Source organism: Lynx canadensis, chromosome E1 (genome assembly GCF_007474595.2).
Source record: "Lynx canadensis isolate LIC74 chromosome E1, mLynCan4.pri.v2, whole genome shotgun sequence".
In the NCBI taxonomy this organism is placed as follows: domain Eukaryota; kingdom Metazoa; phylum Chordata; class Mammalia; order Carnivora; family Felidae; genus Lynx; species Lynx canadensis.
Window position 1 is genome coordinate 55,116,974 of NC_044316.2, and position 21,001 is coordinate 55,137,974.

Consider the following 21,001-nt stretch of genomic DNA (forward strand, 5'->3'; position numbering starts at 1 on the left):
TGTCTACTTCCTTGTAATGTCTAATTGTCTGTTGTGCACATTCTAAATATTAATAACAAATTTCAAAAAGAAAGTGAAATCCACCCAGTAAAGGGTATGCAAGAATGGCAGCTTTGAGGACCATAAAAGGGAAGGTGGGGAACCAGTACAGTCCCATCCCCCCACCCTTTGCGGAACTTGATTGGTCACAGAGGCAATTGGAGGTTTTGTGGGGCCTAAAGCTTTTGGAGGCCTTGCTTAAAGAACTAAAATACACAATCCTGAAAACACAGTATGTGGCCATGGTTAGGCCTCTGGACAGGAGAGGAAATGTGTTGAAGAGGAAGTCAGAGTGGAGAAGAGATCGCAGGCCTAGTTGAGTCCAGCTTCAATGTTTGACTTTTCCAAATTTAATGAAAACATATGACCACGAGGCGCCCAGATGGCTTGGTCAGTAGCGCGTGCGACACTTGGTTCTCGGGGTTGTGAATTCGAGTCCCACGTTAGGTGTGGAGATTGCTTAGAAACAAAATCTTTAAAAATAAATAAAGTACTTAAAAATAATAATAATAAAATAAATGCATGACATATGAACATAGTGTTAGGATCTCCCAACTGTGAAAGGGGGCAGTGGTTTCCAGCACCCATGCTGGGGGGCTCGAGGGCAATTCATTGCTGAACCAAGTCAGCAGCAAAGTGCCCCGTGTCTGGGCCCAAGTCTCAGAACTCAGACTTCTGCCTTAGAGTCCACACAGGCTCTGCTTGTTTCCAGAAATGATCGCTCTTTGCTGAGCTGTAATCCCTCCTGATCTCCAGCGAGGAGGAGCTTTTTTTTTTTTTCCCCCAGAGGGAAGCTTCTTGAGTGGTGCGCTAAGCTAGGGCCCAAGTATGCCTGACATACTGGTCCCTTCGCCCCAGGACAACCCCGTGGTGGCCGGTCACCTCTGAAGGCCCAGAAAGCATCATGCAGTTGCCCTAGTGAGCAGGACAGATCCTATTTGTTCTGAATAAATAATCATTCTCTATACGTGCCACGACATTACAAAGTTTGGGGAGCAGTTTACCAGATGGTGGTTTTCTTTCTTTCTTTCTTTCTTTCTTTCTTTCTTTCTTTCTTTCTTTCTTTCTCTCTCTCTCTCTCTCTCTCTCTCTCTCTCTCTCTTTCTTTCTTTTTCTTTCTTTTTTTTTTTTTTTACCCCCGACCCCATAGTAAGAAATACATTTTAGGAACATCTGGGTGGCTCAGTCGGTTGACTTTGGCCCAGGTCATGATCTCAAGGTTCACGAGTTCAAGCCCCTCATCAGACTCGCTGCTGTTAGCACAGAGCCTGCTTTGGAGTCTTGGTCCCCAACCCCCCACCCCCCTCCCTCCCTCTCTCGTGCTCTCTCTCTCAAAAATTAAAAAAAAAGAAATACATTTTATATCAGGACAGAAGTACACACAGATGTATATTTTATAAGTGCAGCTGGAAGAGGAAAAACCTGTTTGGGTCTGAAAGAGTAAAAATCAGCTCAGACTAAAACAGAAAAGAGCAGCCCAGCAGTCAGGCTGGGAGGAGAGACACAGATAAAGCCTACAGCAAAGCTAGCAGAAAGCATGGTTTTCGCCCAAGGTCATGCAGCTGTTATAAGACAGCTTGATGATCCCCCTCGGTGACTGCTGAATCCTTATCAGGGATACCCCTAGACAGGCTTTGCAATTTCCAACAATTAGTGGGCGTGCCCCAGATCTAAGCTGCAGGGGGAGCGGCAGAGAAAAGAGGAGAGAGAGAATCCCAAGTAGGATTCTCACCATCAGCCCATGGAACCCAGCTTACGTGGGACTTGATCCCCCGAACTGTGAGATCATGACCTGAGCTGAAAGCAAGAGCCAGACGCTTAACCAGCTGAGCCAGCCACGCACCCTCACTGGGCTCCTGACTGAAGACAGCTGGGTTGGGTAGGTGGGTAACCAATTTCCCAGAACAAATCTTAATGCTATTAAAATTTATCTGGGGCGCCTGGGTGGCGCAGTCGGTTAAGCGTCCGACTTCAGCCAGGTCACGATCTCGCGGTCCGTGAGTTCGAGCCCCGAGTCAGGCTCCGGGCTGATGGCTCGGAGCCTGGAGCCTGTTTCCGATTCTGTGTCTCCCTCTCTCTGCCCCTCCCCCGTTCATGCTCTGTCTCTCTCTGTCCCAAAAATAAATAAACGTTGAAAAAAAAAATTAAAAAAAAAAACACAAAAAGCAAAACTCTGGTTTTCCCTAGACCAGCTTTGGGACAATTTAAATTTGTATGATTTGATGTACTCTGAAACTTTCTATTTTATTTTGTAATTTTAAAAAATTGCTTGGCGCCTAGGTGGCTCAGTCCGTTAAACGCTGACTTTGACTCAGGTCATGATCTCACAGTTCCTGAGTTCGAGCCCTACATCGGGCTCTGTGCCAACAGCTCGGAGCCTGGAGCCTGCTTCAGATTCTGTGTCTCCCTCTTTCTCTGCCCCTCCCCTGCTTGTGCTCTGTCTCTTTCTCAAAAATAAATAAACATTAAAAAATATTTTTTAGGGGTGCCTGGGTGGCTCAGTCGGCTGAGCGTCGACTTCAGCTCAGGTCATGATCTTGTGGTCCGTGAGTTCGAGCCCCGCATTGGGCTCTGTGCTGACAGCTCAGAGCTTGGAGCCTGCTTCGGATTCTGTGTCTCCCTCTCTCTGCACCCCCCCACCCATGCTCGCTCTCTCTCTCTCTCTCTCTTTCTTTCTTTCTCTGTGAAAAATACTTAAAAAAAATTTAAAAAAATTTAAGTTAAAAAAATGCTAATTGTTATGCACTAAATTGATTATGCAATCTTCAGCTTGAGAACCCCTGTTTCAGAAGAAAGGATGAGGGTGGGGGTGGGTGGGATGGGAGGAGGAGAGAAGGCAAGGGGAGCATTGAAGTTGAGGATGGCAACCCCCACCCCCACCCCCACCACCGTGGGGACCTGCATTCTCCCCACTCCTGAAGCTGATACTGTCTCATGTTTAGGATTCCCAAATCAGTATGCTAAAGGGTTGCATCGGGGTGATTTAGGTAAGTCTCAGCCTCTTTGTAAAGCTGAGCAGCTGTTTAGATATCACCTTGTTTCTTCACTCTTTGTGTGGTGGCTGACTCAGACTGAGAGGCATTTCTCCTCTCTCAGCCAAGAGGGTAGACAAGCCTTCTTGTTCCCAGGGTGGGTGGGCTTATGGGTTCTCTAACAGATGTTCTCAGTGCTGGCTGAGCCCAGAAGTTCCCACATCCTTCTAAGAAAAAAAAAGGCCCACTGTGTGCAGCTGGGGCCGGAAGGGCTGGAGGGCGGGAGAGGGTAAATGGCTGGACCCGCAGAGGGGACGGGGTACTTCCCAGAGCCCAGGGACAGAAGCAGAGTTTGGGGGATCCTCTAGCGGTAACCCACTTGCCTTGCTCCCGTCTGGCAGTCCCAAGAGGTGGGGTGTGGCTGCCGAGAGCAGGGGTGCTGGACGACGAGAACTGTGGTTTGGGTTGTGTCAAGGGGTCCAGTCCGGAGACGAACCACAGCAGCTATGGGACCAGAGAGCGTTTACTGTGAAGAAGTAAAACAGGCATAAAGCTAGTCGTGTCGCTGGAGAGTTAGGTAGCGAGGTAACTGAAGAGGTTAAGCAAAGGATGCCAAGGTGTCCGGAAGTGCTCGAAGCTGCCACCGCTGGCGAAGAAGACTTCCCTCGATGTTGGGGTGCCCGGAGCCCCCAGGAAGTGCCGTTTCCCTCTCCTCCTAGAGCCCTGCAGGCCCTCTAGCGCCCCCTGTTGGCAGAGCCCCGCGAGGAGATGCCGGACAAATGTGGCCCCTAGAGCTCCAACCCCAGCATCCGGAAGCCCAATGTAGAGGGTGAGCGTCATGGGCTGAATTGTGTCCTCCCCAGATTCATGTGTTGAAATCTTAGCCCCTAGTACCGCAGAACGTGACCTTAAGTGGAAGTAGGGTTGTTGCAGATGTAATTCGTTAAGATGAGGTAATTAGGGTGGGCTCTAATTCAGTATGACTGTTGTCCTTATAAAAAGGGGAAGTTTCTTCACAGGGAGAAGGCCATGTGAAGACAAAGGCTTCTACAAGCCAAGAATTGCCAAATAGTGTCAACAAACTGCCAGAAAACAGCGGCCTTGTTCATAGATTCTCTGTCACAGCCTCAGAAGGCACTAAATCTGCCAAGACCTTGGTTTCGAACGCTGGCCTTCAGACTGGTGAGACAACAGTTTCTGTCGTTTAAGCCACTTACTTTGTGGTACTTTGCTCTGGCAGACTACTACCGTGGGTTTGGAGCAGAAAGACAGCAACTGGGCACCATCCCCGACCCTCGCTTGGCCCAGGGGAGAGAAGGCTCGCCATGCAAAGGACCACTTGGGCTCAGACAGTGGGCGTCTCAAGTGCCATCCGTGTGGAGAGAAGATTCCCACCCCACGGAGAAGCTCTCCTATCCAGCGGACAAAGGACCAAGGACAAAGACCACCACCATCCTTCCAAGCGTGCCTGAGGTTGGATATCTTACCCTCTTGGCAAAGGGCAGCTCATAATCAAATTTTATTTGATTTAGGAAAAATACTGACGGTTCTCGTACCTGAGTGTTATCGAATAAACCCATGCTTGATATACCAGGTTTTTTTCACTCCGCCAGTTGTCATCTTTCAAACAAGCCAGTGAGAGAAAGACTCCTGGTGACCTTCAGCTTTCAGCCACCTGCTGCTGGTTGGGTGGCCACGATGTCGGAGTGGCAGGTGCCACATGAGGGGCTGGTGATGTGGAACCGAGCTATTCCGGGCGCGTCATTTTGCCTGTGGGTATTTCAGTAACACAAGCTCCTCCATCAGAAGGCAGAGCCAGGGCCTGGCTGGGGCTATTTCTGGTTGCTATGGAGATGAGCCCCGCCCCAGGTTCCCAGTCCAGACCTCCCTGCTCTGTCAAGTTCAGTCTCCCCAGACGCAGCTGTAAGGCCTATTCTGAGCAGTTCCTGCTATAGCAGTGTTTACCTAAGCCTCCCGCTGTCCGTTCCCACTTCTGTGTCTCCAAAGCCCTGGAAAGACATGGGCATCACCTCTGAAGGTGTCCCCACCCCGGCAATGAGGAGCCAGGCCTGGAGGGACCCCTCTGATGGGGGGGACTCAGGGAGAAGAGCGACCAAGAGAGGCTGTTGCAGATGTGGGCCCCTCCCTGCTATTCTGGGTGCTCTTTCCCAGAGCTGGCGAGGTTCCTCTCCTTCTTCCTGGAAAGATGCGAGGTGGGGCATTCGTAGTCCCTCTCATCTGCTTTTCCCTCCTTAAGCCCACTTCTCACCTAAATAACAGAGTGATTTTATTTCATTATTAAAAAATAACTTTATTTTTAAATGTTTCTTTAGTTTTGAGAGACAGCGAGCATAAGCAGGGAAGGGGCAGAGAGAGACGGGGACAGAGGATCCGAAGTGGGCTCTGTGCTGACAGCAGAGAGCCCGATGCGGGGGTCAAACTCATAAGCTGTGAGATCCTGACCTGAGCCGAGGTTGGACGCTTAACCGACTGAACCACCCAGGCGCCCCATGAGTGATTTTAGACTTTCAAATCTGATTGCATCGTTTCTCAACGTGACACCCTGACTTGGCTTCCCATCGCTTCTAGCAAAATCTAGAATCCTCCTGACCAGGCTCTGCCATGTCAGACCTGGCTGGTCCACCTCATCCTGTTCCCTACCCTTATTACACTCCCTGCCGGGAGAGCTCAGTCCAGGCCCCGCCCACACCCGCCCTCTTTGTCCTTGGCCCACGGCCTCAGCTGTCCCTGGAGGAAGGTCATCCCTGGAAATGCCCCTCCCCAGCCCTATTAGGGTCCCTTCTCATGGCCACTGTCCTTTTCTTTCTTTCTTTCTTTCTTTCTTTCTTTCTTTCTTTCTCTCTTTTTTTTTTTTTTTTCTGTCTCATCGTGCTGTAGGGGAGACAGAACTTTCCCTCTGCCTTCGTAGGGTCTCTAGCTGGACCTGAGAATCAAGTTGACATCAGACAGATTAACAGGAGAAAAGGCAGCAGATTTGATTTTTCCATGTACGTGGGAGCCTTCACAGGAAAAAGAAGACCCCAAAACTTAGGCCCAAGTGCTCATATACTAGGTTGAATGAAGAGGAGTAATTGTGGCAGAGAAGGCCAAAGGAAGTTACGAGTTATTTTGACAAGGCTGGTTTGTACAGATGTCTCTAGGCCTCAACATCCCCTCCCTGGTGATAAGAATGTTTTTTTTCTTCCTGGTTTGAGAGAGCATCTTTCACGTGGGAGTTTTATCTTCTCTTTTCAGGAAGAAAGGGGGAGGTCAGAATGCCTTTCCTGTGTCTGCTGTTTTTGGAGTCTCGTTAGCACAGGAGGCGTGTTCTGACCCCCGTCAGTGGTAAAATACACATAGACTGTACTGTTTGGGGGGGCGCCTGGCTGGCTCAGTTGGAAGAGCATGTGACTCTTGATCTCTGGGTCCTGAGTTCGAGCGCCACGTTGCGGGTAGAGTTTACTTTAAAAGAAATTTACTGTTTTAACCATTCTAGGGCGCGATTTGGTGGCGTTCGGTACATTGTTAGGCAGCCATCATCACCATCCATCTCCAGAACCTTGTCATCGTCCTGAACTGAAATTCTGTCCCCAGTAAACGCCGACTCCCTACTTCCCCTCCCCCGCCCCTTTCTGTCTCTGCGAATTTGCCTACTGTAGGAACCCCATATAAATAGAATCATATAAGATTTCTCCTTTTGCTTTTGGTTCATTTCACTTAGTGTAACGTCTTCAAGTTTCATCCTTGTTGTAGCAAGTGTCAGAATTTCCTTCCTTTTGAAGGCTGAATAATAGTTCACTATATGTAAATACCACATTTTGATTATCCATTCATCCCTCGATGGACACTTGGATAGCTTCCACCATTTGGTTGTTGTGAAAAAGTGCTAGGAATATGGGTGTGTAAGTTTCTGGTCAAGTCCCTGTGTCAGTTCTTTTGGGCGTCTCCTGAGAGGCGGGGCCGTGCCCTTGTATTCACAAACAATTATCGTTTGTGAGGTTCCTATGAGGACAGGGGCATCTCTGTTTAGGTCACTCACCCCTGTCTCCCTAGCACTGAGCACAGCGCCCCACACTGAATAAATACTGTTAAGTGAGCGAAAGTTTCCAATCTTAACGACTGGGACATGATGTAGTGTCCTGGCAAACTTAGGTCTGGGCTAACCTTAGCTCCTGAGGAACAGATCTGGGGATCTCCCAAGGATTCACACATCTTCTAAGAACATTGATTTTATTTGGTTATACTGGGGAATAATAACAACATTAACTATTACTACAACAACACTTACTGAAATCTCGCTGTGCCAGGACTTGTACCAAACGCTTTCCCTAAATTATCTCTTTTCATCTCCAACATAATGCTGTGCAGTTCCACTCTTATCCCTATTTTACAAGTGAGGAAACCCAGGCACGGAGGGGCTAAAGTACCTGCCCGAAACCTACAGTTAAGAAATGGCTGAAGGAAAGTTTTTAGCCAAAACTTTCTGATTCCAAAACTCACGCCCAAAAACATTCTCACTGCTGGGGCAGAAAAGCATTGCTTTTGTGTGTGTGTGTGTGTGTGTGTGTGTGTGTGTTTTGCTTTGTTTTGTTTTAAAGTTTAATTTATTTTGGGGTGCCTGGGTGGCTCAGTCACTTAAATGTCTGACTTCAGCCTGGGGCCATGATCTCGTGGTTAATGGGTTCGAGCCCTGCATCGGGCTCTGTGCTGATAGCGCGGAGCCTGGAGCCTGCTTCAGATTCTGTTTCCATCACTCTGCCCCTCCCCTGCTCGCACTCTGTCTCTTTCTCTCTCAAATATAAAATAAAACAAAAATCAAAAAAAAATAAAGTTTATTTTGAGAGAGAGGAAGACAGAGCATGAGCAGGGGAGGGGCAGAGAGACAGAATCCCAAGCAGGCTCCACACTGTCCGTGAAGAGCCTGAAGTGGGGATCAAACTCACCACCCGTGAGATCGTGACCTGAGCCAAAACCAAGATGCTTAACCGACGGAGCCACCCACATACGCCTTGTTTTGTTTTTCATTTGTCTGTTTGTTTTAATTTTTTTAAATGTGTATTTATTTCTGAGAGAGACAGAGTGAGAGCGGGGGAGGGGCAGAGAGAGAGGGAGACAGAATCCGAAGCAGGCTCCAGGCTCTGAGCTCTGAGCTGTCGGCACAGAGCCTGATGTGGGGCTCGAACTCAGGAACTGAGAGATCATGACCTGAGGGGAAGTCGGGCACTTAACCAACTGAGCCATCCAGGCCCCTCTGTTTGTTTGTTTGTTTGTTTGTTTGTTTAAGTAGGCTTTACACCCAGCTCACACACTAGCTAGACCTGAGCTGAGATCAAGAGTCGGATGCTTAACTGACTGAGCCACCCAGGCACCCCAAGCATTGCTTTTTATATTAAAGCAAATAGGAGATCTTACGGAGTAAAATTCAAAATTGGAATGTCTTTTAAAGATAAAGTACACAGAATACCAAAGCGGACTTCCTGCCTGCCTCAGTGCTCTGCTCCAAGTACCTCTGAGCCGTGTAACCCCGGCTCCTTCTCTGAGGGCCCTGGGGAAGAAGGTTGCGGGCTCCGCCCTGGGGGGAAGCTCCTGAGGACCTCCCAGGGCCTCCTGCAGTTCCTACGAATCTTCGGGAAGATGTGGCCCTGCAGCGGGTGAGTGTCCTCATGTTCCACGTTTTACATGGTAGCATCAAATGAAACTGTTTAGCCACAGTCCCCGTCCAGCCTCACCCGGAGCCTGGGAGGTGGGGAGGTGAAAGAAGGCACTTCTGTGAGTGTTCCTTGGGAGGGGGATGAGAAAGGAGGGGAGAGGGCGGTGAGCCTCTCTCCTCCTGGACTGTGGGGAGGGGGCAGGAGACGAACACAAAGGAGTCAGGTTGCAAGGCGGCTGCCAAGACAGTGCGATGCTTAAGGCCACTGCTCAGTCGGTTGTTTGGAACTCCGGAGCTCATTTTCCCACAGAAACAAAGCTCAAGTGGAGCTCAAGGTTGGCTCCCCGCCTGGCCCAAAGGAGCCAAGATTCAGCTAATAGCAACACAGCCTCAGAAGACCCTTCACACTCTCTTCCAGCGCCGGTGACTGGCAGGGGCTCTGGCGGGAGCCTGGAGACCACAGGCCCTTGGGGAAGCTCTGCCAAGGGCTGTGGCAGCCGTGGGAACTGGGGCACCGGGAGGGCAGTTCTTCAATAGGGGACAGTGCTGGGAAGCACAGTGTGTGTGTGTGTGTGCGCGCACGTGTGTGTGTGTGTGTGTGTGAGGTGTGTGTGTGTGTGTGTGTGTGTGTGTTTACACATTTCTAAGCACAGGACATACCTAAACCATGGAACATGGAGCTGGTGACCCGGACTGGGTGGCCTTGGGCAGCGCCTGCTGGTCTCTGTGCCTCAGTTACTTTTCATCTGGAAAAAAAAAAAAAAAGGTAGAAGGTTTGGACTAGATTGGTGGTTTTCTAACTTTTTTCTTTCTTTTGTGTTTAAGTTTATTTATTTTGAGAGAAAGAGAAAAGAAAAGAATACGCAGGGAAGGAGCAGAGAGAGAGAGAGAGAGAGAGAAGGAGGGAGAGAGGGAGAGAGAATCCCAAGCAGGCTCCTCTCTGTCAGCACGGAGCCTAATGCAGGGCTTGAACTCATGAACCGTGAGATAATGACCTGAGCGGAAGTCAGACACTTAACCAACTGAGCCGCCCAGGCACCCATCTAACATTTTTTTTTTTTTAAACGGGTTCCCTTTTTGAGCAAACTGGATGAAGTATGTACCATCTGCTCTGATTGAAGTGTTGGCAGGGACGGTGAGGGGCTGGCCCCCTGGCTTACTCCTCCTGCTCTGCCCTGCCTCAGTGTACCTCCTCGGAGCTCGGGATCTCAGAGAACCTCACGCAGGCGCCAGCCGTCCAGCGCGAGCATCACCCCAGAGTCTCGGAGGAAGTGCATGGTTGCAGATAACGCTCCAGATGGGATGACACTGAAACCTGGAGCCAGCCCCTTGCCAGCTGTGCACTCCGGTGAGCCAATCCCCTGCTCTGAGCTGTAAAGCTGTAGATGCTGGGATTTGGCGTTAAGGTGCACAAAGTTCCATGAGTTCTGCAAGTTGGGAATCGCTTCGCAAGTGGCAGGGACTGCTGTGGCTGCGGACTTGGCTAGTCAGGCCCGAATTCCAACCAGGCAGCACCAGTCCTGTGCAGGGGCCTCCGCTGCGTAGCTCACCGTCTGTGACATGCCAGGGCCCTGCAAAGTCAGGTACCCGAGGGGAGTGTGTGGGGAGGGAAGTGCCAAGCTGGGGGAGGAAGAACTGAGAGCACGGGGTGGGGGGTGGGGCTCTGTGAAAGGTAGGAGGCTTGCAGCTGGTAAGGGGACTGGAGCAGGCGGCCATCTGTCCATGTTTGTGACGGTGACAGGAGCAGCCTTCCCCATTCTGGTGAGCTGGGGGCCCTGGCTGCCAAGGAAACCGTTTGAGAACACAAAGCACCAGGAGCAAGGGGGCCCCACCCGGAAAAACAACATCCTGGCTGCTGGGGCAGAAGCAGAGCTCGAAGGAGGGGCTATTTTTAGCTGCTGAGGGAGGCAGGCAGCAGACAGGACTTGTATGGCCTTGCTGTCTGGCTGCATAACTCACCCATTGTCCCGTCTGACCTTGGGCTAGCGCCGGAGAGGCCTCAGTCTGCCCCTGTCCTCCAGGCATGGAGGTTCACCTGGACCAAGGAGAACCCAGGGAGGAGGGGCTGGCCTGGAGACACGCCTCCTGGCTCCAGGAACAAGCTGAACTCAAATATTCTCTGGGAGCTAGCTAACTCGGAATGGATATCCAGGACCAGGCTGAAGGTCCTGGGGTAGCAGTGGGGCACCGGACCTTCCTGGGAGAGAAGCAAATAGTCTGCGGGGGCTTCGGGTCTGGGTCTCCCCAGCGCGGAGCCCTGTTCCGGCCACAGGGCTGGGTGGGTGTGGAGAGGTGAGGCGGATTCCGGAGGAGGACAGAGACCCCTTTATTGTAGAAGTTCTCGCCTCCAGCCACACCCTGGGGCCTTCTCAGCCACAAGCCTCCCCGACTGAGAAGGTGGGTGTGTGTGAAAGAGGCTCTGGGTCTCAAACGTTCTTGCCCACACCCAGGAGCGGTGCCCTGCTCTGGGCAGTGTGCTGTCTGTGTTTAACCCTGGGCACAGACACCACGGGCAGGGCCAGGATCGAGCTGTGGCTTCAAGGGATGAAAATAGCTGGCGAGAACCAGGCCACAAAGCCCTCAGGCAGCCAGAATGACTGGGGGGGGGGGTCGGCCCCCCTCAGAAGAAGCCACCTCTAGCTGCCCCTGCCCAGAACTAGGGAGTCGGCTGCCCCTCCTGCTGGGCCAGGGCTCTCCCCACCAACAGGAACACTGGCCCCTTGCCATTCAAGACCAGCTCTCGAAAGATGAAAAGTCCTAGGAATTCTCGGTGGGTGGAGAGAAGGATAGAGAAAGGAGTCATTCATTCAACACATGTTTATTCAGCACCTATTATGTGCCAGGCACTGTCCTAGGAACGTGGAAAAAGAAGGGTTGGGGTAGCCTGGATCTGTCCCAGCTCTGGCTTTCTGTCCCAGAAACAAGGCCCATAGGGAGACAGGGTCTGAGGGCACTTCCAGGGGCCTGGGGGGAAGGCCAAGTATACGGAAGGTGAGGCCTCCAGGGAGGAGAAGCCTGGGGATGTGGGGGACCCCAAGGTGCGTTCACTGGGGCAAGATGGGGGTGCAGAGAAGCAAGCTTCCCAGGAGCTGGGACACGGCAGGAGGCCCCACGCCCCCCTGCATCACCTCCTCTTCAGCACAGATATGCAGGATTTCTTCAGGGGCCCCATCTGCAGATGGGCGTCCACACTCTCCAGGAAGAAGGCAGGCTTTAGCCTGCGAGTGAAGAGCCCTGCAAAATGGCTGTCCAGGCGGCTTTGGAAGGGGTCAATGGAGGAGGACAGGGAGCTGCTCCGGCGGGCCCGGGAGGCCTTCAACCTCCGAAGAAGGTTCATCTTGCCATCCCGCACAGCATAGAAGGCCAGGGCTCGGTCGGCATATTCTAGGCAGATCCCGACGGTGGGCGAGAACGGGTGGGGCAGGGGCGCCTCCAGCCCGTGGAACCAGACGGAGAAGCTGCGTCCGTTCCACTGCAGGCAGCAGGAGTGGGCGTTGCGGCCGAGCCGGCCCCGGTCATAGGGCTCTTGTGGGGAGAAGTCTTCGGCCATGACCCCCACGCTGACCCAGCCTTCAATGATCTCTACCTCCCAATAGTAGGTGCCCCGGTCCAGGGCACCCTCACCCAGCACCTGCTCGCAGTGGGTGAAGCGAGTGGGTGACTCGGGGTAGTTGATGGGACACAGCACCCTCTTTACACCTTTGGTTCCAAACAGCTGCAGGTACTTGTCTGCCGTGTCGCTGTCCAGGTCCACGATGTAGGCAACTGCTCCCATGGATGGGAGAGAGACGCAGGGCTCAGGGCCAGGCTCAGGTGGGACAGCCCCTCCCCTAGGCGCGCACCTCCCCTCCTTAGCAGCCAGCGCGACTCAGCCCTGCTACAGAGCACCGAGAGTGAGCTGACCTAGTTCACCCTAAGAATGAGGGAGGAGAGTCCAAGCCTTCCTGTGCTAGAGCCCAGCCCAGCAGCCTCGCGAGGGCCCAGTGTGAGCAGAGGGGAGAGCCCAGGTGTCTACTTACACTTGAGGAAGTAGTCCCTGGGAGCCTCACTCTCCAAGTGGTTGGTGCTATCGGGGTCTTGGGACTCAGCATCGGCTGCAGAAGAGGAGACAGTGGGGGAGGGGTTCTCCCCAGCTGTTGGTGGCTGGGCAGCTGTGCCACGTGCTCCCCCTCTGAACCTGGGACCGAAATCCCTCTCCCTTTCCTTCCTCCCAGCATCCCAAGCTCCCTGGGGACAGGCACGCCCCGCAAATATGGCAGGCACTCTGTGTTCCCCGAGCAAGCCAGGTCCCCGGGGTCGGGCCCCCTGCTCCACCTCCTCCCTGCCCAGGCCTCAGCCACTAGAGGGCAGGCCAGGAGAAGTCCCCTCAACCCCCCAGGCTGTGTGTGGCCAAAGGGGCGGACTGGTCATCCCTGCGCGGTGGCCCCACTCACTGGTAGGAGTTGGGTCCCCACCCTGCACCAGGCACAACACTGTTTCCGTCCTCCACTCCTGAATGGGTATCAGGCCTGGGGGCCTGGGTGGGGACGCTGGGGCAGGGTGAATCACTCAGGGGGTGTGGGGCACCCACCTTCTGTGCCCAGCCCCCGCAGCTGCTCCCACTGGCTGGCACAGGTGGCCGTTAGCAGCTCTCTCACCGCCCGCACGGCTTGGGATGATCTGGTGAAGCTGAGCTCCCTCGGGGGGCCGGGCCCAGGGCCGCACCCCTCCTCCAGGGCCAGCCTGAGTGCCAGGAGCTCCTGCGGCAAATCCAAATCCGTGACTATTAAGGCCCTGTTGGCTACAGCGCCTCTGGCCGGATGAGACAGCCCTGCCGGGAGGACGGTGCAGCCCTGGAAGCCTCTCTCTCAGCTTCTTGCTGACCCCCCCCAACCCCCCCCCCCCCCGTGCCCTCTCAGGCCCGGAAGAGCTGCGCTCACCTGCAGGAAGCTGACTGAGTCGGCTTCAGGGACCTGACTGAGGTTGTGGCGGGCCCGGCTGAGCCTGCTGCGCTGTTCCTCCTGCCGCCGCAGGTCCCCCTGGGAGCGGCCCAGCATGGTGGCCTCGCCCTCCTCGATGAAGCCCAGCACCTCCGTCTGGAACCCCTGCAGGATGGCTGCAGCCTCGGCGAACAGCCGGCTCACCCTCTCCCGCTCTGCTGCGGCGGCGCTCTGCACAGGGCCACACAGAGGCCAACGATGAGGGCGAGGAGGAGAGCGTTATCCTGGCCCCATCCTTCCCGGACCCCACCTTCCCACCCTGCCCTCTAGTGGGGACAGAGGGACTGGCCGGAGCTGCCCTGGACCTATGCTAGCCCAGGGGAGCGGCTCATGCTCAGCGGGGCCAGGCAAGTCCGCGAGCACCGGCTTGTTTGGAGAGGACCACCCCATGCCGCGAGCTCGCACTGCCAGCAGCCTGCTTTAGGACTGCATGGGGACCGGGTTAGGGTGGGGGCTGACCTTGATGAGGGCCACCGTGCGCCGGGACTGTGCAATGCAGGCGCCCAGCTCATCCATGCGGTCCTCCACAGCACTCAGGACTTTGGACTGCTCGGCCTGTGGAAGACATCCTTAATTAGCACGTGGGCTGGCAGAGGCCGCAGGCCCACACTTGGGGCACCAGGCCTTACCAAGGGGGAGAAGAGGGATGACCCGAGAGTGGTATTTGTGCATGGGGGGGGGGGAGGGGACGCTGAGAGTGGCTAGGATACCCCATAATAATGCCAGAGGTGCCTCAAGCCCAAGTTGGTGCCATTCCCAAATGCCCGCGGAGAGCACAGGCTGGCTGGCTTGTGTCCCCTCTTTGACCAGTGGGCAAGTACAGGGCCATCCGGGCTCCTCAGTGTCGCTCACACTCACTGGGGAACTTCCTTCAGTGAGGAAGGCACAGAGAAAGAGAGCAGGGTAGGTGCTGCAGGAGAGGGCACTCAGCTGTCTTGGGGATCACGATCCCCAAAGAGTCTGTGCCCCCAATCCAGGCCTAAAAAATGGGGATTCCGGGCAAGTCCCCTGGGTCTTATGAGTCACTGCTCCAGGCAGGAGAGACGGAAAATCCCAAGGCCAGAGGCGCCAAGACCGGGCTGGAAGCCAAAGGAAACTGGGGGCGGAGGTAGCGGACCCATCGCGGCGCACATGCTCACACCACGGGCCCCCGGAACAGCTGGACAAGAGCGGTCTGTGTGCTCGGTCCACCCTCCGCCACACTCCTGTCGCCTGCCACACCCATCTAAACCCGGTGCCTCAGCCCAGGGCAAATCTGAGCTCGGACCGGCAAGGACCCGGCCTGGCGCAACAGCCGCACTTCCAGAATCGGCCGGCCGGGACCGCGCGGGCCTGGTTCTGCTCCCTCCTGCCTTAGATCCCCATCGGCCCAGGCCGGGGCTTCAGGCCCCCTGCTTCCCCTTCGTGTTCTTTTCGCGTTCACACTGGGCCCCCACAACCCCCATTCCCGTCTCTAGCGGAACGTTCCACAGCGACTGGACGGATGACAGTGTCAGTACTGGAAACAGACGGCAAAGAGCCTCAGGTTAGAGGAGGACATTAAGACCCTACCGGGAAAAGGGGTGGGTGGGGGGTGGGATCCAGGGCCCTCGGCGGGCTCGCGCGGCCCTCACCCGCCCCGGCGCGCCCCCGGTGCCCGTGCCCACCTCCTGGAGCGCGCGCTCCTGCTCCAGCGGCACGAGCTCGTGGCCCTGGTGCTCCTGGGCGGCGCAGGCCTCGCACAGGCACATGCGCTCCGCACGGCAGTAGCGCTCGAGCGGCCGCAGGTGGCGCGGGCACAGGCTCTCCTCCAGCCGGCGCAGCGGCGGCACTAGGCGGTGTCCGCGCAGCGCGGGGCTGCGCTCGTGCGGGCCCAAGTGAGCCGGGCAGAAGGAGGCGAGGCAGGAGAGGCAGGAGAGCGCGGCAGGCAGGGCGGCGCCCTCGGGGCACGCGTCGCAGCGCACCGGCTCTTCGCCACCGGGCCAGGGCTCGGGCGCGCAGGGAGCCGAAGGCTCCGGGGCGCTGGGCGGGGCGCTGGGCGACGCGGGCTCCGGGGCCGAGGCCGAGGCCGGGGCCGGGCCGGAGCCGGGCCCGGGCGCGGAGCCCGAGCCCTGGCGGAGCTGCAGCAGCTCGGACAGCGTGTGGTTCTTGCGGAGCTGCAGGCCGTCGGGGAAGGGCTCCTGGCACAGCGGGCAGCGGGCCGCGCCTCCGGGCCCGCCGGCGCCACCCGCGCCGCGGTGCGGCCAGAGCGCGCCCAGGCAGGCGAGGCAGAAGTTGTGGCCGCAGGGCAGCGTCACCGGCTCCCGGAGCGGCTCCAGGCAGATGGGGCAGCTGAAGGGCCCGCTGCCGTCCATAGCTCCGCGGCCGCCCGGGCACCGCCTGTTCTGCTCCCGCCTGGGAGGGACCCGGCCGGTCCGCGCTGCGGCGCCGCCCCCTGGGACCCAGGCCAAGGGTCCAGCCCCCTCCCGTCCCGGGCTCGGACCGCCCCCCAACGCCGCAGACCCGCCCGCGGGTCCCCGGACACAGGGCCCTGGCCTAGACTGCGCGGGCGGTCTTCGGCCCCGTGTGACCCCGTGGGGCTCCTGGGCGATCGCCCCTCCTGGTCGGAAGGGAGGGCGGCGGCGGGCAGAGAATGCGAGGGGGGGGCACCCTGGAAGGAAGCGGGGAGGGAGTTCACGCCTCCATTACCCCTCCACTCCCCCCAGGGCCAGGCCCCCTGGCTCCAGAGGGGTCTGGCGTTCCCACCGGACCAGCCAGCCCCTTCCCGCTCCAGACCTTCTCCGAGGCACTTGTTAGCAAAATTTCTGAGCTGCTGACTACAGAGAAAATGAACTGCTGATGTGTGCGTGTATTTGCCCCTTGGCGACTCTATTTACCCCTTGTGGGGAACTTGGGCTTTTCTAAACCTGAAAGGGGAAGTTGAGGTGACCCTCCGAGTCGCTTGTCTGCGGGAATCCAGTTCCCCTCCAGGGGACCCCCCCGCGGGCAATTTGGTGTGCCTGGGATTAGGGGTGTCGGGACATTTGAGCCTTGCACTTCATGGTGTTTTAAATAAAACGGCAACAAATTAAAGTAGCACTGGCTTATAACCCAAAGTATAAAATAAACATCCATGAGTTCATACTGATATAAATAAATGACTGGGTAAATAAATGGGGGAGCATAGACAGATTTCCCATTCAGAATTCTAAATAATTTTTGTAGATACTCCAACATGGAGTGTAGCTTCCCACTCCAGTGTGGACTGGGCATAGTGACTTTTTTTCGAAGGGAGCAAAAGAGTCACTTTACAGTAGTGAAGCCTGGCGAGCGTGACCTCGTTAGGTGATCAAGGTCACCACCAACGGTGATAAGTCATATTGATAGTAAGTACCCTTGATGATATGGTCTTTCTCCCCAAAACCCATAACCCAGTCCAATCGTGATTAAAACATCACACAAATCCCAGTGGAGGGACAGTCTACAGCATACCTAACCAATACTCCTCGAAACCTTCAAGATCATCAAAAAAGGGCAAAAACAAACAAAAAATGGGGAGAGGTCGAAGTCCGAGAAACTGTCCTAGTCATGAGGAGCCTAAGGAGATGTGATGAGTAAATATTATGTGTATTCTGGATGCATTCCTGAGAGACAAAAAGGACATTAGGGAAAACTTAAAGGGATTTGAATAAATTATGGAACATAGTTAATAAAATGTATCAGTATTGGCTCTTAATTATGACAAATGCACCATAGTCATGTAAGATGTCAATAAAAGGGGAAATTGGGAGTGAGGTATTTGGGAACTCTGAGTTCAACCTTTGCAACTTTTTAGTAAACTTACAACCATCCTAAAATTTAAAGTTCATTAAAAATAATTGAGGGGTGGGGCGCCTGGGTGGCGCAGTCGGTTAAGCGTCCGACTTCAGCCAGGTCACGATCTCGCGGTCCGGGAGTTCGAGCCCCGTGTCAGGCTCTGGGCTGATGGCTCAGAGCCTGGAGCCTGTTTCCGATTCTGTGTCTCCCTCTCTCTCTGCCCCTCCCCCATTCATGCTCTGTCTCTCTCTGTCCGAAAAATAAATAAACGTTGAAAAAAAAAATTTTTTTTTAAAAAAAAATAATTGAGGGGTGCCTGTGGCTCAGTTGGTTAAGCATCTGACTCTTGATTTCGGCTCAGGTCATGATCTCACAGTTGTGGGATCGAGCTCTGGGCCAGGCTCTGTGCTGACAGTATGGTGTCTGCTTGGGATTCTCTCTCTCTCTCTGCCTCTCTCCCTCGACTTGTGCCCTCTCTCTCTCAAAAAAAAAAAAAAAATATATATATATATATATATATAATAATTGAGACAATTCTTCCTACTCCCCCACCAGGCTCCCTGTTGGCAAGAGTCCAAAGTGGAAGGAATAAAGGGGTGAGGGGCATTCCATTCAGAAGTGGGGCTTAACCTTTCTCATCATGCCAGGGCCCCTCTCGAAGCCTGGTGCAGCCCTTTCCAAACTAATGCTTAAAAAAATTTTTTTTTAATGTTTATTCATTTTTGTGAGAGAGAGACACAGCGTGAGTGGGGGAGGAGCAGAGAGAGAGGAAGACACAGGATCTGAAGCAGGCTCCAGGCTCTGAGCTGTCAGCACAGAGCCCGACGCGGGGCTCGAACCCACGAACTGTGAGATCATGACCTGAGCAGGTGTCAGACGCTTAACTGACTGAACCACCCAGGCGCCCCTCCAAAGAAATGCTTTTAAAAATGCATAGGAGTTCATGGAAATCAATTACACTGAAGTATACATACAATAAGAAAGTTAATTTGTGGGGCGCCTGGGTGGCTCAGTTGGCTAAGCGAACGACTCTTGATTTTGGCTCAAGTCATGATCTCACGGTTTTGTGAGCTTGAGCCCCGCGTTGAACTCAGTGCTGACAGTGTGGAGCCTGCTTGGGATTCTCTCTCTCTCTCTCTCTCTCTCTCTCTCTGCCCCACCCCTGCTCATGCTGTCTCTCTCTCAAAATAAAAAAATAAACTAAAAAACACCCCCAAACCCCAAATTTGTGTTAAAGTTGTATATGTGTTTAACACAATAAATGACAACATCCGATGGAGGCCTAACAATTAATATATATATTTCAAATAGTGATGAACAGAAGTGATATTTCAGGTTCTCTGCCACCACATAATGTGCTTCGAAAATATCTGCTGTTTCTATTGGCGGCAAGTCACAGATACTGTTAATTCCACTATGGTGTGTCGTCTCCATTTGTAATAGAAATGCTAAATTTCGGTTTAGAGAATGGTGAAAATACAGAGAATTTTCTCACCAAGACCCCCAGTTTATGAATGTCTAGTTTAGAAAGATGCTATGCAGAGCCTCCTTACATCTTTCCTGGAAGGAGAGAAGAAAACTAAGATCTATGAAATGTTAAATGAGGGGTGCAATCCTGGGGGACTCACAGGAAGGCGGAGCTCACGGAGGCCCGTGTGGAGGAAGTGGCATCTGAGCTGGGCTTTCATGGGTTGCTAGGACTCGGCCGTGCAACAACTAGGGTGGGAAGAGATCTTCCAGAAGAGGAGTAGCAGAGGGAACCGGCCTGGGTGTGCCCAGTTTGGCAGGAAGGCGGGTAATGAGTTCCATACGTTGGTTTCCACACGGATCACTACTTGATCATGACTGCCGCTTGTTTGCCAAGACCCAGGAACAGTTTGGAGGCTCAGGCATCCGCGCCACCCTGCTCCAGGGCTTGGCGGCCGGGCTGCCTGGGCTTGCCGAGTCCACAGACCCGCCTGGTTCTGGAGGAGTGAGGGGTGCCGCTGGGAGTGTTTATGGACAAGCCCCAGCTAACGTTCCGCTTCCCACCCCCGACCTTGTTCAGGAAGATCTGCTTCCCTAGGAAGGCGTAGAGATGTGATTTGTCTAGATGGTGGTGTTTGAATAATTCATTTCCATTATCGAAGCTTTAAGTTTGTCCCACGTATTCATTCTTTTTGAAACGAATTGGCTCTTAAGCGGAAAAGGTAACTGGCACTTTTGAGGTCTGCAGGAGCATGTTCACACCTGCATCTCACTCTGCCTTTGCGGGAACTATGTCACGAAGAAGGGGAAATGGAATTCCGACAGGTTACACATCTTGCCAGAGGTCATATAGCCAGTCCCGCGGAGCAGGCAGGACCGAAACCGAGAAAGTGCAACCTGAAAATAATCCTAAACCTCATATATGAACCCGTTTCTCGGGCTGCAGTATTGCTTGGAAGGAAAAAAAAAAAAAAAGGTCAAACAGAAACAAAAACAAATGAGCAAAAGCAGTCATTACAAATGGGAGTAATTAGCTAGTCATTCCTAGCCTGGCTTTGCATCTATGAAATTGAAACGGGATCCACGCCATGTCCCACGGTAGCACTTAATGGTGCTGATGTACTTGAAAATGTTTAATTTGTATTTATTTCGGGGCGCCTGGGTGGTGCAGTCGGTTAAGCGTCCGACTTCAGCCAGGTCATGATCTCGCGGTCCGTGAGTTCAAGCCCCGCGTCGGGCTCTGGGCTGATGGCTCGGAGCCTGGAGCCTGTTTCCAATTCTGTGTCTCCCTCTCTCTCTGCCCCTCCCCCGTTCATGCTCTGTCTCTCTCTGTCCCAAAAATAAATAAACGTTGAAAAAAAAATTAAAAAAAAAATTTTAATTTGTATTTATTTCAAAATAGAGAAAATTTGACAAGCAATTTAATGAGGCTTATAACAAAAGCTGGGACTTCTGTGTCCCACCTGCTGCAGATTCTTGCTCCCATAGACCACCAGTGTCAACTTTTACCTGTTACTTTTAGCATTTGCCTCCTCATCCCTAAAGCACATGCTCACAGGCCTTGAACATCTGCGTGCATGTTTGTGCTCCAGTTTCTGGAGACTTAAATTCTTTATCACTTCTCTTTTGTGTTGAATTCTTTGTTGCTTGGGTCCCAGGTCTTCTATCCCCTTCATTCATTTACCTCTTTATTTTTGGGAAGTACACGTCCTGGGGGCTTCCTGAGAATAGATGCGAAAGTGCCTGCTAAGGTCTTTGCTCAAGCTTTGACACTGACAGTTTGGCTGGGTATGGAACTCTAGAATGGGAAATCCTTTGCCCTCAGAAAGCCTGGCTCCATTGTCTTCTAGTTGCCAATCCCATGTTACCATGCTACTCCCTCCCATGCTACAGTCACCATGCTGCTCCCTCCCATCCCTTCCGGCCTGGGGATGAGCAGCCTCCAATCTGACTCCCCCAATTCTCCTGGCACTGAAGGCCCTGGTCTTTTAAAAATCTCTCCTGTCCCCCTGCCCTGCCCCTTTCTGCTTATGTGCCCATCCTCCTGATTCTGCCTCACAGAAGCCCAGAAACTGGAGGCGTGGGGCACATATGCTGGAAAAACCCACAGGCTAATCAAA

At 53.8% G+C, this 21,001-nt stretch overlaps 1 protein-coding gene across 1 annotated transcript; it reads right to left on the minus strand.

The window, feature by feature from the left end:
* Positions 1-11,463: 11,463 nt before the first annotated feature.
* Positions 11,464-16,423, minus strand: TRIM47 (tripartite motif containing 47). Its single transcript, XM_030296534.1, has 6 exons — positions 15,287-16,423; positions 14,100-14,195; positions 13,581-13,811; positions 13,232-13,400; positions 12,681-12,755; positions 11,464-12,426 (listed from the first exon to the last, which is right to left on the minus strand). Exons 1-6 carry the CDS (start codon positions 15,971-15,973, stop codon positions 11,786-11,788), a joined length of 1,899 nt encoding a protein of 632 aa, XP_030152394.1. The 5' UTR covers positions 15,974-16,423; the 3' UTR covers positions 11,464-11,785.
* Positions 16,424-21,001: the final 4,578 nt, after the last annotated feature.

What these genes read in the sequence shown, in the direction of transcription:
- TRIM47 (XM_030296534.1), bottom strand. Translation starts at nt 15,973, where the DNA reads ATGGACGGCAGCGGGCCCTTCAGCTGCCCCATCTGCCTGGAGCCGCTC. An exon ending in GCGGGGGCTGGGCACAGAAG is followed by an intron (nt 12,756 to 13,231) that starts GTGGGTGCCCCA and finishes CCTCTTCTGCAG; the next exon opens with CCGATGCTGAGTCCCAAGAC. An exon ending in CAGGGACTACTTCCTCAAGT is followed by an intron (nt 12,427 to 12,680) that starts GTAAGTAGACAC and finishes CCATGGGAGCAG; the next exon opens with TTGCCTACATCGTGGACCTG.